The 18,171-nt window shown below is 39.6% G+C and overlaps 1 protein-coding gene across 2 annotated transcripts in view; it reads left to right on the plus strand.

The window, feature by feature from the left end:
* AspRS (aspartyl-tRNA synthetase) overlaps window positions 1-18,171 on the plus strand; it is a 36,233-nt gene that overhangs the window by 14,600 nt on the left and 3,462 nt on the right. The window contains exons 1-10 of one of the 2 annotated variants that reach the window (XM_088265997.1): window positions 3,605-3,671; window positions 3,933-4,062; window positions 4,441-4,612; window positions 6,208-6,337; window positions 7,317-7,494; window positions 9,717-9,861; window positions 12,442-12,593; window positions 15,103-15,269; window positions 16,598-16,713; window positions 17,935-18,089. In XM_088265997.1, coding sequence (XP_088122123.1) covers window positions 3,946-4,062; window positions 4,441-4,612; window positions 6,208-6,337; window positions 7,317-7,494; window positions 9,717-9,861; window positions 12,442-12,593; window positions 15,103-15,269; window positions 16,598-16,713; window positions 17,935-18,089 — 1,332 coding nt within the window. In that variant the 5' untranslated portion in view covers window positions 3,605-3,671; window positions 3,933-3,945. Of the gene's footprint in view, window positions 1-3,604; window positions 3,672-3,932; window positions 4,063-4,440; window positions 4,613-6,207; window positions 6,338-7,316; window positions 7,495-9,716; window positions 9,862-12,441; window positions 12,594-15,102; window positions 15,270-16,597; window positions 16,714-17,934; window positions 18,090-18,171 lie in introns of those variants that run through there. The other variant, XM_088265998.1, reaches the window with a different exon arrangement.

Genomic DNA, 18,171 nt, shown 5'->3' on the forward strand with positions numbered 1-18,171 from the left:
ATTACAAACCAAATTTTTTAATTATTTTATTTATAGTTTCGGCATTTATTTGTGGTAAAACATGATAAAATTGTAAATATTTTTTTTTCTTGATTATAAATTATTTACAACATTTTGAGTGTGTCCAAAAGCTTGTTCACAAAATCTGGATTATCTCCAATTACAGGAGTTATTTTCATATTATTTTTGACATCTCATCAAAGATGAAGAAGAATATGGAAGTCTGGGCATTCACGGGGCTGACGACCGTCATAGGCTGGGTTAAGTGATCACTTTACACTCGTGTAACATCCATCGATTCTACCCATTATTGACAACCAAACAACTCAAATTCTTGGAAGGCACCAGTCCAGGATAATATTGAATAAATATTAGAGTGAAAAAATCATTTACATTTATTTGACCCCCCCTGGGAATCGAACCCGGGACCTCTAGAACGGTAGCGGTATATATATATATATATATATATATATATATATATATATATATATATATATATATATATATATATATATATATATATATATATATATATATATATATATATATAAATATATAAATATATATATATATATATATATATATATATATATATATATATATATATATATATATATATATATATATATATATATATATATATATATATTTATATATATATATATATATATATATATATATATATATATAAATATATATATATATATATATATATATATATATATATATATATATATATATATATATATATATATATATATATATATATATATATATTTTTTTTTTTTTTTTTTTTTTTTTTTTTTTCCTCAATTGGATATGAAACGTGCATCGTTCTTTCCTTTTTTATAAAAGTGGAAATCTGAGCATCTCAGGGCTTACGACCTGGCATTTGGCTGGCTTAAGTGATCACTTTATACGCTTGTGTAACGTTTACCATTCTGCCCATTACTGAACATTTATACTGCAGGAAGAGGAAGGTTTATGTATAATACCCGATAAGACATTACCAAACACTGACCCTCTTCGTGTGTATACAATACAGAAGGCACTGTTTCCACCCGTCTTAAATAAAACAAACAGATATACGACCCGAACGCCTTGAATCTAGTGCCTCATTACTTGACTTGCGAATTTTTCATTACTTTTTTTTTAATTAGCGCCGAAGAAAAGAGCGTTTCATGTACCTTGTACTTCGTACTTCATCACCCCTCTCACATTTTAAAAAACTCCCCATTTCTACTGCTGAAGTTTTTCAAGTGTCATCCCTTTTAAAGAAATGCTTGCCGGGAGTTGAATTACACCCCTGTTAATGCGTAGGTTGGTACTCACGACCCCAGGGCTGCCAATATGCTATCATCACTCGGTAGGAATATCTAATTTAACATACTCAACCTATAAAGGATTGTGTAAGACTCGTGAAGTGTTTATAACAGCCGATATAATCACTATTTTTATTCATCATTTCCTTTTGCGAAATTCGCCTTCGTAAAAACGTTGTTTTCCTAAGTTGGACGTCGCAGAAACGAATCCACGCTACTACTATTACAGCTCTATAAAGAAAAATGAAGGGATACGCCCCATACAGTGTTATCTTGATCGTTAACACGTGAAGGAAAGGTGATCAACCGTTCGCTTCAGGCACCATTCCAGGGTAATATTCAATAAATATTAGAGTGAAAAAAACATTTTTATTTATTTGACCCCCCTGGGAATCGAACCCGGGACCTATACTACGGAGGCGGACAAATAAATTAATTGGTCAAATTATAAACTAAAATGATAAAAATGAAAAGGATATTTAGTAGCATTTCACATGTATGTGATTTTAATTCAGAATTCGGACGTCACAAACAAATTAAAATGTTTCTGCTCAATAAAAAGGTTCTTTCATCTCACCAATAGATGTCTCTAGTGAAATTCTAGTGATTCAAGCACTATGTTTCGAATTTGAACAATATAAAACTAACTAACTAACCATCACGCCGCTTCCCCGCAGGGGTAGGCAGGGAGAATCGAACGCCAAACCACTCGGTCTTTGCAAACATTCTTTACCTCTTCTACATTCATGCATCTCCTCATACATACCCGACGATTATTACGACTCCTGACCCGGCCGCTTTCAAGTATTTGACATACCTGATTGTGCCAAGTTTTCCTCGGTCGTCCTCTGCTTCTTTTTCCAACTACATTCGCCTCATAAATTTGTTTAACCGTTCTTTCTTCACTCATACGCTCCACATGTCCAAACCATCTCAACACACCTTTCTTAATTTTATCGATAATGCTTATCTCAGCCTTACATTCTTTCCTTATTTCATCATTCGAACATCTATCAAACATCGTTTTGCCACACATTCGTCTGAGGGATCGCATTTCGACTGCGTTCAGTCTGCTTTCATCCTTCTTTTGCCAACTCCATGCTTCGCTTCCATACATAAGGGTTGGAACCAGAACTCCATTGTGTACTGCCAGTTTAGCTTCCGCTGATAGATTTTTATTTGCTAAAACTGATTTTAGTGCACCATTCACTCTGTTCCCAGCATTCATTCTCATATACATATAGAAGATCCAAGAATTTGAGTACCTAGTGCGGTTGTCAATCATGTGTGAAATTGGTGAATGTTACACGTGTGTAAATTCATTCATTTTGATCATTTCAACCAGCCCCGTAAATGCCCAGACTTCCATATTCTTCACCTTTGATGAGTTGTCAAAAAATACTATGATGCGTAAGTTATTTAGAAAAAAAATGGAAATATAAATAACGGAGTCTCTCGTTTACTGTTTTTACGGAGCGAGTAGAAAATGACTAGCAGCTAGAACAGCACCAATCATATCAGCACCTAAATGGTGCATAGAGCATCGTATCAGATCGATGCGGTGTTGATTTGACTTTTGGTCATATGAAGGAGTTATAATTGGCCCTATGCCTCAGGTACCAGTCCAGGATAATAATTAATAAATATTGTTATGAAGAATCACTTACATATATGTATTTCAGTATATAATGTAAAGCTTCTATCAAAAATTGGGTGAAAGATATTTCATATAGAGACACCTATTGCCTAATACTAAAATAAATTTCTTAATCTAGGACGCAAACCATTTCCAAACATTTTTACAGATTCCAAATATATTTATTATCCAAGACGCAGACTATTTCTAAATATTTACGGAATACCAATATTCTAAAAATGATATTCATCCATTTATGCGAATCTACTTTATGATTATCTCGAGTTTGAATTTTTTTCAATAACCTAGCGTCCAAGAGACTCTGAAATCCATATACGGCTTATGCTAAACCGCCTATCATGGCCCTACCTAGGCTTCAACGTTGTACATTTTATAACCTATACTTTACTTTTTACTCTTTATATTTAAAGTAACTTTAATTTGATGTAATTCATGAATGAAAATTCTGGGCAAAACACTCGTAACCTCAAGTTTGAAAAAATTAAGTGAATTTGTAAATTTAGAGACATCTATTGACTAGTATTGAAAGTAAATTAAAACTAAAATCCAAGACGCAAACCATTCATCTTACAGATTTCTTTTCGATCATATTTTCATGATTTGAAACTTGAACGTGTCATTTTTTATCTCGCAACTTTTGATTGCTCTTGTCACATCAGCCGGTTGTTTTGAAACAGAAAACATATTATTTCGTAAGTTATTAAGGGCTTTAAATATAACAAATGAGTTTAAAATTACTTAATTTTCATTGTCTCGTTTACCCGTTTCGGTTTTACATCCGAACGTGTCTGAGAATCTAATCTATTTTGAGGTTAAGTTATTTTTATCAAACCTCAAGATAAAGGTGTTATCTTAGCTTTAAAGTGTTGATGCGGCGACGCGTGTTTGAATCATAAGTACATATGTACATTTTTGGTTCTGTTAGGGTGATTTAAATTGCTTTTTGACTGCAGAATCCAGTATAAAATGGTCGTAGACGAGAAGAATACTCAACCAGCTGAGGGCGAATCCGCTCAGAGCAAGAAAGCAGCCAAGAAGTTGGCCAAAGAAGCGGAAAGGAAACAGAAGAAAGCCGAACACAAGGTGTGACATTCAACTGTTTTATTTTATTTAATTCATTTGAAAGAACTTTCTACATTTGACAATTTCTGGTAATTTGTGCAAATGATGTGTGTGTACGATATTTTGAGTGTGTTTAACCCTTAATAACTATATTCCCAGGGGGGGTCGAATAAATATGAGTGATTTTTTTCACTCTAATATTTATTCAATATTACCCTGGACTGGTACCTGAAGCGGAGGGCTGATCACCTTTCCTTCATGTGTAAATGATCAAGATAACACTACGTTTATAAAACGTGGTGCCCTATGTATCATTGGGGTGCGGATGAGGGTTTTATTATTTATTATTTTTATTATAACATACTGAACTTAAAATGTTTTGACTATTTTTTTTTATAGGCATCTACTCAACCACAAGGAGCAGAAGATCAAACCGACTCCGTAGACTACTCGGCTGATAAATACGGAGTTACGAAGCTCATCCAGTCTACCGGGGAGAACCGAGACCGTGTTTACACTAACATAAAGGACTTAGATGGAGGATTTGCCGGGAAAACAGTGTGGGTCAGAGGTATTATCAATTTCTTCTTCTTCTTCTGCTTGGTGTAGGCTTTGTGACCTGTTTTCAAGAGGGATTAATCTCCTGCAATGTGGATTCCCAGCTGTCAATTCGTCTCTTTGGTGGTCTGCCTTGGAGTTGGCCGTGCAGTGCAATGTGGGGGAGTCTGGATGGTTCCATTCTCCTCACACGCGCATACCATTGTCTCCTTCGTTGCCTTCCCCACCTAACGACATCTTCCATCTCGCATATTTCCCTTATCCTGGCGTTCCTTATTTTATCCCGTAGACTCTTGCCCGATATGCTCCTTAGATTCTTCATTTCTGACACTCTTAGCTTGTTTTTTGTTTGAAAATCAATTTCTTAACTCCGTTGTGTATTGCCAAATTTTGCCGCCCGACCCTCAGTATACTAATCACAAGTAGCCGCAACACCCAATTCCCATCTGTACAATGTTTGCAGGCGTCTCTCGCGCTCTACCTAAAGTAAGCAAATAGAACGCTCGCAAGCGTCTCCCGCTCTCTTCCAACAGTATGGAAAAGGACCCTAATTATACTCTGGCAGTCTGCCGCCCGACCCTCAGTATACTAATCACAAGTAGCCGCAACACCCAATTCCCATCTGTACAATGTTTGCAGGCGTCTCTCGCGCTCTACCTAAAGTAAGCAAATAGAACGCTCGCAAGCGTCTCCCGCTCTCTACCGACAGTATGGAAAAGGACCCTAATTATACTCTGGCAGTCTGCCGCCCGACCCTCAGTATACTAATCACAAGTAGCCGCAACACCCAATTCCCATCTGTACAATGTTTGCAGGCGTCTCTCGCGCTCTACCTAAAGTAAGCAAATAGAACGCTCGCAAGCGTCTCCCGCTCTCTACCGACAGTATGGAAAAGGACCCTAATTATACTCTGGCAGTCTGCCGCCCGACCCTCAGTATACTAATCACAAGTAGCCGCAACACCCAATTCCCATCTGTACAATGTTTGCAGGCGTCTCTCGCGCTCTACCTAAAGTAAGCAAATAGAACGCTCGCAAGCGTCTCCCGCTCTCTACCGACAGTATGGAAAAGGACCCTAATTATACTCTGGCAGTCTGCCGCCCGACCCTCAGTATACTAATCACAAGTAGCCGCAACACCCAATTCCCATCTGTACAATGTTTGCAGGCGTCTCTCGCGCTCTACCTAAAGTAAGCAAATAGAACGCTCGCAAGCGTCTCCCGCTCTCTACCGACAGTATGGAAAAGGACCCTAATTATACTCTGGCAGTCTGCCGCCCGACCCTCAGTATACTAATCACAAGTAGCCGCAACACCCAATTCCCATCTGTACAATGTTTGCAGGCGTCTCTCGCGCTCTACCTAAAGTAAGCAAATAGAACGCTCGCAAGCGTCTCCCGCTCTCTACCGACAGTATGGAAAAGGACCCTAATTATACTCTGGCAGTCTGCCGCTCGACCCTCAGTATACTAATCACAAGTAGCCGCAACACCCAATTCCCATCTGTACAATGTTTGCAGCCGTCTCTCGCGCTGTACTAACAGTGTGTAAGAGACCTTTAAGCGTCTCCCGGAAACAATGTGTTGATATGGATGAATTACGGTTCCAGCTCGTGTGCACACTTCGCGGGCGAAGGGGAAGCAGTGCTTCGTGGTGCTGCGTCAGCAGTCCTCCACCGTGCAGAGCCTGGTCCTCGTCACCGACACGGTCAGCAAGCAGATGGTCAAATTTGCCGGCGGGTGAGACAACTACATCCTTGACAACTACTTAGGGTTATATCATAGTCATTCTCTCTTCCTACCCCCTAAGCCACAACTGGTAAGTATAAAAAAATAAAAAAAACTAACTAACCATCACGCCGCTTCTCCGCAGGCGTAGGCAGAGAGAATAGAACGCCACACCACTCTGTCCTTGCAAACATTCTTCGCCTCTTCCACATTCATGCATCTCCTCATACATACCCGCCGACTGATTCAACTCCTAACCTGACCACTTTCAAGTATTTGGCATACTCGATCGTGCCAAGTTTTTCTCGGTCTTCCTCTGCTCCTTTTTCCAATTAAATTCCCCTCATAAATTTGTTTTACCGTTCTTTCCTCACTCCAAACCATCTCAACACACCTTTCTTAATTTTATCGATAATGCTTGTCTCAGCTTTGCATTCCTTCCTTATTTCACATTATTAATATTAATATTACTTATTTGTAAGTAATATTATAATATAATAACCGCAGGGGTAGGCAGAGAGGATGGAACGCCACTCTTCTGTCCTGACATACACTCCTCGCCTCCTTCTCACATCCATACATCTAGTCATACATGCCCTCCGATTACGCAGACTTTTGACACCGCCAGATTTTAGGTTCTGATTGATCTGATCGTGCCAAGTCTTTTTCGGTCGTCCTCGTTTTCTGTTTTCCCTCTCACATTCGCCACATATATTTTCTTAGTCATTCTCTCGTTATCCATTCGCTCCACATGTCCATACCGCCTCAAAGAACTCTTCCTAATCTTTTCAATTATTCTTCATTCAGCCTTACATTCCTTTTTCAACAGCGTTCGCTCTGTTTTCATCCTTCCTTTGCCAGTTCCATGTTTCGCTTCCATACATTAGTGTCGGTATTGCTTCATCAATTTTCATAAACCGCACACCTTTCGCTCACTCTATTTCCAATTTAAATCTTTCTATTTCAAAATCGGACATGTCCACGTTTGCAGTGTCTCGAAGGAGTCCATCGTGGACGTGGAGGCGACTGTTGTACGCGTGGTCGTGCCCGTAGAGTCGTGTACGCAGAAGCACGTGGAGCTGCACGCGACGCAGATGTTCGTCGTCTCCGCCGCCAAGAGCCAGCTGCCCCTGCAGATAGAAGACGCGTCGAGACCCGAGAAGTCCAATGTGAGTGTAATGCTGCGTCAACATTTTGAGTGTCCGTTTGGACTCTTTCACAAATCTGGATTATCTCCGATAAGGAGTTGTTTTTTAAAATAATGTAAAAAATAACTTTTTTTTATTATTATTATTTTTTATTTATTTAATATATTTGCATTTTTATTTATAACATAATACATTTGAATCATTTATACATATGGAGAACTTTTATATTTCGATTCGCTGTGCCTCTCCATAAAAGAGACTGTGCTCTTGTGCTTGGAGAGGGACTTACACTCGTGGTTTAATGTTATATAATACAAGATATAATAGTTTTATTAACTTATTTTTTGACATCTCATCAAAGATGAAGAAGAATATGGAAGTCTGGGCATTTACAGGGCTGACGACCATCATAGGCTGGTTTAAGTGATCACTTTACACACGTGTAACATAGACCAATTCTACCCATTATTGACAACCACACTACTCAAATTCTTGGAATTTCTATATATATGAACCAATTTTGAAACATTATTATTGAATCGCTAGAACTTCACTAAAGACATCTGTTGGTGAGATGAAAAGAAGCTTTTTTATAGAGCAGAACTCTTTTATTAGTATGTGAGGTCCGAATCCTGGATTATAATCACACACATGAGAAACGCCAGAAAATATCATTTTAATTTTTATTATTTAAGCTTATAATTTGACCAGATAATTTTTTTACACTAAAAATGTTGTAAAAAATAACTTCTGATAATCCAGATTTGAGAACAAGTATTTAATAATAATAAAACCCTTATCCACACCTGATGGTACATAGGGCACTGCATGATATAAACGTAGTGTTATCTTGATCGTAAACACACGAAGGAAAGGTGATCAGCCTTCCGCTTCAGGTACCAGTCCAGGGTAATATTGAATAAATATTAGAGTGAAAAAATCGCTTATATTTATTTAACCTCCCTCACTGGGAATCGAACCCGTGAACTTCAGTGCGGTAGCCGAGCGTGCTGACCATTACACTACACAGGCAAACAAGTATTTAAACACACTCAAAATGCTGTAAATAAATTATCTGGTTAAATTATAAGCTTAAATAATAAAATGAAAAGGATATTTTCTGGCGTTTCTCGTGTGTGTGATTATAATCCAGGATTCGGACCTCACATACTAATTAAAAAGCTTCTGCTCAGTAAAAAAAGCTTCTTCATCTCACCTATAGATGTCTCTAAATAATAAAATAAAACCCTTATCCGCACCCCAATGGTGCATAGGGCACTGCGTCATATGAACGCAGTGTTATCTTGATCATTAACACATGAAGGAAAGGTGATCAGCCCTCCGCTTCAGGTACCAGTCCAGGGTAATATAGAATAAATATGACAGTGAAAAAATCACTTTTATTTATTTTACCCCCCTTGGGAATCGAACCCGGAACCTCCAGAACGGTAGCCGAGCGTGCTGACCATTACACTACGGAGGCGGACAAAAATAGATGTCTCTAGTGAAATTCAAATTTGAACAATATATCTTGAAGTTTCGAGAATTTGAGTAGCGCGGTTGTCAATCGTGGGTAGAATTGGTGAGTGTTACACGTATGTAAATTGATCACTTAACCAAGCCTATGACTGCTCCCATATGTTGAACAATATCTCATTGGATATTGATCTGTTCCATGTGTCTGAAGGAGTTTTCCGAAACTGAATTCTTCTACACCTTTAGCAATAGTATTCTTGCATATTTTCCATTTTAATGTATACGCTTTAAATTTTTTAGCTTGTAATGTATATCGTAGTCGTACAGGAGAAAGTGACCAACTACCAAAACGTAAAATGTTCAGGAGGGCCATTTAAGTCACTTTTGCTTGGCAACAAAATAAACACCAATGCAGTTAGTCATTTTTAACAAGTCAATATATTATACTTCCGAGTTTAAAATCCTTTGGGATGTTTTCAGGGCAATATTAAACTAGTAATATATCAAATAGTCGATGATTACGGTTTTGTAAGAAATGCACTTGGTCACTTTCTCCTGCATGACTACAATATGTTAATTGAAAACAAATATATTGAAATTGAAAAAAATGACGGTCATAAGCCCCGTAAATGCCCAGACTTCCATATTCTTCTTTATCTATGTGACACTTTTAAACGTATTTGTTGTGATATCTCTCACGGATCGCCGCTAATGCTCGGCACTGCTGAGCTGGTCGCGGAATGCTGAAGTCCGATTGTATGTCTCAGGACCCGGAAGCCCTGAAGATCCGAGTGAACCAAGATACCCGGTTGGACAACCGAGTCCTGGACCTGAGGACTCCGGCCAACCAGGCCATCTTCAGGCTGGAGGCCGGCGTCTGCAAGCTCTTCCGGGACATTCTAACCGAGAAAGGTAGGGAACTTACTCAATGTGCGGCAAAACCATATATCGCTCACTCCTTTCAAGAACGTCATATATCAAAAATCGTAAATTTTCAGTTGTGCATGTTTTTGTAGTGCCCAGAAAATGAACTATATCCCAGCAAAAGCGGCATTTTTTTAACTTTACATTTACCCGCTACAGGGCAGAAAGTGTTGTTTTTGCATTTTGAAGAAAAGGCATTGTTTAATTATTTTTTTAAATGTACTAAATATTTTTCAAACTAAGGAAGGCGGGTTGTGATGGTTTGGGAAGGATGAGAGTAGACTGGATGCAGTCGGGATGCCATCTCTCAGTGCGGCAAGACCATGTATGGTAGATGTTCCAATGGTGATATAAGGAAAGGGTGCAAGGCTGAGATGAGCACTATCCAGCAAACTAAGGAAGGCGGGTTGGGATGGTTTGGGAAGGATGAGAGTAGACTGGATGCAGTCGGGATGCCATCTCTCAGTGCGGCAAGACCATGTATGGTAGATGTTCCAATGGTGATATAAGGAAAGGGTGCAAGGCTGAGATGAGCACTATCCAGCAAACTAAGGAAGGCGGGTTGGGATGGTTTGGGAAGGATGAGAGTAGACTGGATGCAGTCGGGATGCCATCTCTCAGTGCGGCAAGACCATGTATGGTAGATGTTCCAATGGTGATATAAGGAAAGGGTGCAAGGCTGAGATGAGCACTATCCAGCAAACTAAGGAAGGCGGGTTGGGATGGTTTGGGAAGGATGAGAGTAGACTGGATGCAGTCGGGATGCCATCTCTCAGTGCGGCAAGACCATGTATGGTAGATGTTCCAATGGTGATATAAGGAAAGGGTGCAAGGCTGAGATGAGCACTATCCAGCAAACTAAGGAAGGCGGCTTGGGATGGTTTGGGAAGGATGAGAGTAGACTGGATGCAGTCGGGATGCCATCTCTCAGTGCGGCAAGACCATGTATGGTAGATGTTCCAATGGTGATATAAGGAAAGGGTGCAAGGCTGAGATGAGCACTATCCAGCAAACTAAGGAAGGCGGCTTGGGATGGTTTGGGAAGGATGAGAGTAGACTGGATGCAGTCGGGATGCCATCTCTCAGTGCGGCAAGACCATGTATGGTAGATGTTCCAATGGTGATATAAGGAAAGGGTGCAAGGCTGAGATGAGCACTATCCAGCAAACTAAGGAAGGCGGCTTGGGATGGTTTGGGAAGGATGAGAGTAGACTGGATGCAGTCGGGATGCCATCTCTCAGTGCGGCAAGACCATGTATGGTAGATGTTCCAATGGTGATATAAGGAAAGGGTGCAAGGCTGAGATGAGCACTATCCAGCAAACTAAGGAAGGCGGCTTGGGATGGTTTGGGAAGGATGAGAGTAGACTGGATGCAGTCGGGATGCCATCTCTCAGTGCGGCAAGACCATGTATGGTAGATGTTCCAATGGTGATATAAGGAAAGGGTGCAAGGCTGAGATGAGCACTATCCAGCAAACTAAGGAAGGCGGCTTGGGATGGTTTGGGAAGGATGAGAGTAGACTGGATGCAGTCGGGATGCCATCTCTCAGTGCGGCAAGACCATGTATGGTAGATGTTCCAATGGTGATATAAGGAAAGGGTGCAAGGCTGAGATGAGCACTATCCAGCAAACTAAGGATAGTATGTTGGGATGGTTTGGCTATGTGGATCGAACGAATGAAGAAATAATAGTAAAAAACATTTATTTATTGTTCGGCATTAACTTTGTGGTAAGACATGTTACAATGATTAAGAAAACATTTGTTTTTATACCATTTGAGTTTTATTAATGACTACTCTCCTTATTTATAGAACGATTTTATATTTTATATTTTAGTTATTATTCAGACCTGATGATGGGAGCTTAGCCTCCGAAACTAGTAGTCTTTAATAATACTCAAGTGGTATAAAAACTAGTGTTTCCTTAATCATTGCAAAACACATTTATGAAGCGAATATAGCAATGTAGAAATTGGAGTAGAGGAAGACCGAGGAAAACTTGTCATGATCGAGTATTTCAAATACTCGGGCGCGCTCAGTTCAGGAGTCGGAACAGCAGGCGGGTTTATATGAGGAGATGTATGAATGTGTAAGAGGCGAAGATTGTTTGTACAGACAGATTGGTGTGGCGTCTGTTCTCTCTGCCTATCCCTGCGGAGATGCAACTTGATGGTTAATAATAATAATAAAAAATTTGGATAACTTATATAGCGCCATTTTCGTAAAATAATACCTCAAGGGGGGTCCCGGGTTCGATTCCCAGGGGAGGTCAAATAAATATAAGTGATCTTTTCACCCTCAATAACCCTGGACTGGTATCTGAAGCGGATGGCTGATTACTTTTCCTTCAAGTGTTAACGATTAAGATAACGCTGCGTTTATATGATGCAGTGCCCTATGCACCATCGGGTGCGGATAAGGGTTAGAGAGAGGCAGAGTTTATACTCAACCCTTTGGGGAAAGCGTAACCAGTGGAGTTTGTGAAGTAGCGGGGTGATGTGACTGAATTTAGAAATTCCAAAAATCAATCTGGCTGCTTGTTAGTCAGTTTAGTCTTATTTTTGCAGGGTTCGTGGAGATCCACACGCCCAAGATCATCTCGGCTGCGTCGGAGGGCGGTGCCAACGTCTTCACCGTCAGCTACTTCAAGAGTTCAGCCTACCTCGCGCAGAGCCCGCAGCTCTACAAGCAGATGGCCATAGCGGCCGACTTTGAAAAGGTGATCACTTAAACCAGCCACACTTTCGTGTTCCCGAGGTTAGCGGGGTCACCAGATGAGGTGATCTGTCTGCGGCGCTGGTCGGGGTTGCGGAGGTGTCTGTGTACCGGCCAACGTCGGGTCGGAATCGGATCTAGCTGACTAACTAAATACTGATCTCTTTCACTGCCTACATGGGGGCACTTCTAGAAAATTTGGTGGTAGTTTTACAAACTTTTATTTTTATTTTTTATTATTTTATTTTATTTAAACCCTCATCCGCACCCAATGGTGCATAGGGCACTGCATCATATAAACGCAATGATATCCTGATCATTAACACATGAAGGAAAGGTGATCAGCCCTTTGCTTCAGGTACCAGTCCAGGGTAGTGTTGAATAAATATTACAGTGAAAAAATCACTTATATTTATTTGACCCCCCCTGGGAATCGAGCCCGGGACCTCCAGTACGGTAGCCGAGCGTGCTGACCATTACACTAGGGATTTTTATTTATTTGCATAAATTGTATAAATTCATTTCAAGAATAATTATAAACATATTTCAAATATTTTTCATTGCAGAGACCCACCAAGCCACCTTGTGTGTCTTGTCGGTGGAGTTCTTTTTTAATGTATTTTTTTTTATTGTTTTTAACCATTTTAACCTGATATTACTTACTTATAACCCTTATCCGCACCCAATGGTGCATAGGGCACTGCATCAAATTGACGCTGTGTTATCTTGATATTCACACGAAGGCAAGGTGATCACTCTGGCGCTTCAGGAACCAGTCCAGGGTAATATTAAATAAATATTTCAGTGTAAAATCACTAATGATTAAAGAAAACACTTCGTTTTTTACCACTTAAGTTTTATTATAGACTACATGTTTCAGAAGTTAAACTTCCATCATTCAGGTCTGTATAATAATATAGTTATTATACAGACCTGAATGATGGAAGTTTAACTTTTGAAACATGTAGTCTATAATAAAACTCAAGTGGTAAAAAACAAGTGTTTTCTTTAATCATTGTAACATGTCTTACCACAAAGTTAATGCCCAAACAATAAATAAAATAAAATCACTAATATTTATTTTCGCCCCCCTGGGAATCGAACCCGGGACCTCCAGCACGGTAGCTAAACACGCTGACCACTACACCACGGAAGCGGACAAAATATACATTTTTGTGTGTATGTTTAACCTAATATACACACAAAAAAGACAAAAAAAATTAAGAATATTAACATTTTACAATTTTCATAGAATGGACTCTTGATCATTTACCCATTCCTTTATTTTGCCTTTGTTCCATATTTTATTTTGACCTCTAACCTCTGTCGGCAACAAATTAAAAATGTTTGTAACGATATATTGCAACATTTTGAGTGTGTCCAAATACTTGTTCACAAAATCTGGATTATCTCCAATTACAGGAGTTATTTTCGTATTATTTTTTGACATCTCATCAAAGATGAAGAAGAATATGGAAGTCTGGGCATTTACGGGGCTGACGACCGTCATAGGCTGGTTTAAGTGATCACTTTACACACGTGTAACATTCACCAATTCTACCCATTATTGACAACCACACTACTCAAATTCTTGGAAGTTCTATATACATATATGAACCAATTTAGAAACCTTGTTCATGAATCATTAGAACTTCACTAGAGACATCTACTGGTGAGATGTAAAGAAGCCTTTTTTTTTTTTAAGGAGAAACTCTTATATTAGTATGTGAGATCCGAATCCTGGATTATAATCACACACATGAGAAACGCCAGAAAATACCATTTTCATTTTTATTATTAAGCTTATAATTTAATTTAATCCGTAAATGCCCAGACTTCCATATTCTTCTTCATCTTTGATAAGATGTCAAAAAAAAAAAAAAGATATATTGCAGTGTTAGACTCCCATATTTACTGTTAATTCTATCAAACCTTCGTTATGTGTAAATCCTGTATCATGGTTGTGTACTAGAAGATGTGGATATTTTTGTCTAGTTTATATCGGTACCTGGAGCGGAGGGCTGATCACATTTCCTTCATGTGTTAACGGTCGAGATAACACTGGGTTTGTATGATGCAGTGCCCTATGCACCGTCGGGTCTGGATAAACCCTTATCCGCACCCGATGGTGCATAGGGCACTGCATCAAATAAATGTAGTGTTATCTTGAAGATGTTGTCTTTTACAAGGCATCAGGTTCGCGCCGCCCAGGACGACCACTGCTGACAATTCGTCGGCAGTTCTCGTGAGAACTTCGAGACGCGGATCTGACTTGGGAGGATGCAAGGGAGCTGGCAGCCGACAAAAAAGCCTGGAGACAGTTCGTGGACTCCATATGCTCCACCTAGGGAGCGGATATGGTTTATTATTATCGTGAAGAAGACAAATTTATCTAAATTGCTCTTGGTTTATACATACCTTGTTTTGTGTAATTCTTTGTTTTTTCATTTGGAAAGTCCTACACATTGTATAATTCATGTAGCATTGAGTCAGGACCTGGTTTCCATCTTCAGGTGTTCACGGTGGGAGCGGTGTTCCGGGCCGAGGACTCCAACACCCACCGCCACCTGACCGAGTTTGTGGGCCTGGACCTGGAGATGGCGTTCAAATTCCACTACCACGAGGTCCTGGACACCATCGGGGAGACCTTCACGCTGATGTTCAGGGGGCTGGCGGAGCAGTGAGTCAACTAACTAATCTTCGCCTCTTCCACATTCATGATCTCATACTTGCCTGCCAATTATTCTTTTATAATTTTTTTATTTCTTTAGTTAGCTTATATTACATTGCTTCAAACCCTTATCTGCACCTCGATGGTGCATAGGGCACTGCATCATGATGTAAAAAAAACATATCATGTTTTTATTTGCTTTAACTGATTTCTGTGCTCCATTCACCCTGTTCCCAGAATTCTCTCTACTTCCTCTATATATTTATCAATCTTTCCATCCCTAGAAAACATTCTTCCCAAATATAATAATAATAAACCCTTATCCGCACCCCAATGGTGCATAGGGCACTGCATCATATAGACGCAGTGTTAACCTGATCGTTAACACATGAAGGAAAGGTGATCAGCCCTCCGCTTCAGGTACCAGTCCAGGGTGATATTGAATAAATATCAGAGTGAATGAATCACTTATATTTATTAGACCCCCCCGTATTTGGGAATCGAACCCGGGACCTCCAGAACGGTAGCCGGGCGTGCTGACCATTACACTGCGGAGGCGGACATTAGATGAGGGAAATTTAATGACGTGTGTTTCTCGTTTTATTAAAATATGTAAAGTTTAAACCTTCATATCTCCCTTAGTTCCCTACAGATGTCAATAAGAATGCCACCGATAGTCTTGTGATTCTTCATATTAATTTATTAGCCAATACATCGTGCCAAAAATCTATTACACCTGACCTCCGTAGTGCAGTGGTTAGCGCGCTAGGCTACCATGCCGGAGGTCCCGGGTTCGATTCCCGCGAGGGTCAAAATAAATATTAGCAATTTTTCAGTCTAATATTTATTTAATACGACCCTGGACTGGCACCTGAAGCGGAAGGCTGATCACCTTTCCTTCGCGCATTTAACGATCAAGATAACACTGCTTCTATACGATGCAGTGCCCTACGCACCATTTGGGTGCGGATAAGGGTTAGAAGAAGAAGAAGACTCAAGTATTTCTGATCACCTTTCCTTCGTGCATTTAACGATCAAGATAACACTGCTTCTATACGATGCAGTGCCCTATGCACCATTGGGGTGCGGATAAGGGTAAGAAGAAGAAGAAATAGAAGACTCTCAACTATTTCTGATCACCTTTCCTTTGTGTATTTAACGATCAAGATAACACTGCTTCTATATGCTGTGCCCTATGCACCATTGGGGCGCGGATAAGGGTAAGAAGAAGAAGAAGAAGAAGACTCTCTCGGTATTTCTCGGTATTCCTCTGCTCCCGTTTCCAACGACATTCGCCTAATTTGTTTGCTTTGCACATTGGTGCGGTTGGTTTGCAGCTACGCGGCGGAGATTGAAGCCGTCGGGCAGCAGTACGAAGTGGAGCCGTTCAAGTTCCTGGATCCGCCGCTGAGGCTAGAGTTCTACCAGGCCGTCGAGATGCTCAAGGAGGCGGGTATGTTGGTTTATCAATTTTTCTTGTTATTTATCACTTTTTCTTGTTTTTTATCACTTTTTCTTGTTTTTTTTTTATCTTTCTCATTCTTAATCGTATTTCCACTTATTTATCTATTTTTTTTGCTATTTATTAATTTTTCTTGTAAAAACAAGAAAATAACAAAAGGACAAAAGTATCACTTTTTCTTGTTTTTTTTATCTTTCTCATTCTTGATCGTATTTCCACTTATTTATCTATTTTTCTTGTTATTTATCTCTTTTTCTTGTTTTTTTTTATCTTTCTCATTCTTTATCATATTTCCACTTATTTAAGTGTTTTTCTTGTTATTCATCACTTTATCTCGTTATTTTTAGCACCTTCTTTTTCTTGTTGTCACTTTTGTGCTTTTATTTCTTTAACATTTTGAGTGTGTCCAAATACTTGCTCACACAATCTGGATTATCTCCAATTGAAGGAGTTATTTTCATATAATTTTTTGACATCTCTTCAAAGATGTGTGTAAAGCGATCACTTAAACCAGCCTATGACGGTCGTCAGCCCCGTAAATGCCCAGACTTCCATATTCTTCATCTTTGATGAGATGTCAAAAAATAATATTTTTATTTCTTGTTATTTATCACTCCTTTTCGTGATTTGGCACCTTTTCTTGTGACGTATCACTTTTTCTAATGACGCTTGTTCTTGCGATTTATTATATTTCATTGATATTTATCCAATTTTCTTGTTATTTATTACCCTGTCTTGTGATTTATCCCTTTCTATTCATGTTCATCGAAATTTCTTGTAATTTATCAGCTTTTCTTGTGATTTATCACCTTTTCTTGTTATTTTCTAAAAACCTATTTTTGATGCATTCCAACTGCTACCTGAGACATTATACCGATCTTCTTCTTCTTCTTCTTTCCATGTTCGTTCCCTAGGTGGAACATATGGCCAACACGAGACGTCTCCAAGTCACTCTGTCACGCGCCATCTCCTTGGCTTCCTCCCAGGTCAGTCCGGCGTCTCGAAGTTCCGCTGAGTATAGTCGGTGAATGGGCGCCGGAATCCTCGGGGTTGGAAGAAGAGACACGAGGGGTTGATGCCCTCAGGTGGCATTCTAAGGACATGTCCCAACCATGTCCACCTTCTCCTCTTCAGGACTTCCATACCGATCACCATACCTTTGTTATTGGCATATATAACGTAGTGCCCTAACGCGTCTGTATTCCCTTCCAGGTGTGACGATAGGCCGGGAAGACGATCTGTCGACTCCAGACGAGAAGTTCCTGGGGAAACTGGTCAAGGCTAAATACGACACTGACTTTTACATCCTGGACAAGTATCCTCTGGCCGTGAGACCCTTCTACACCATGCCCGACCCCACAGACAAGGTAGGTGCCTTTCTATGTTACACGTGTGTAAAGTGATCACTTAATCTCAATTTTTTTCAATTTATTCAATAAAAAAATAATA

This window comes from Brachycentrus maculatus, unplaced genomic scaffold (assembly GCF_059751285.1).
Source record: "Brachycentrus maculatus isolate JH-2025_06_01 unplaced genomic scaffold, ASM5975128v1 h1tg000259l, whole genome shotgun sequence".
Taxonomy (NCBI): domain Eukaryota; kingdom Metazoa; phylum Arthropoda; class Insecta; order Trichoptera; family Brachycentridae; genus Brachycentrus; species Brachycentrus maculatus.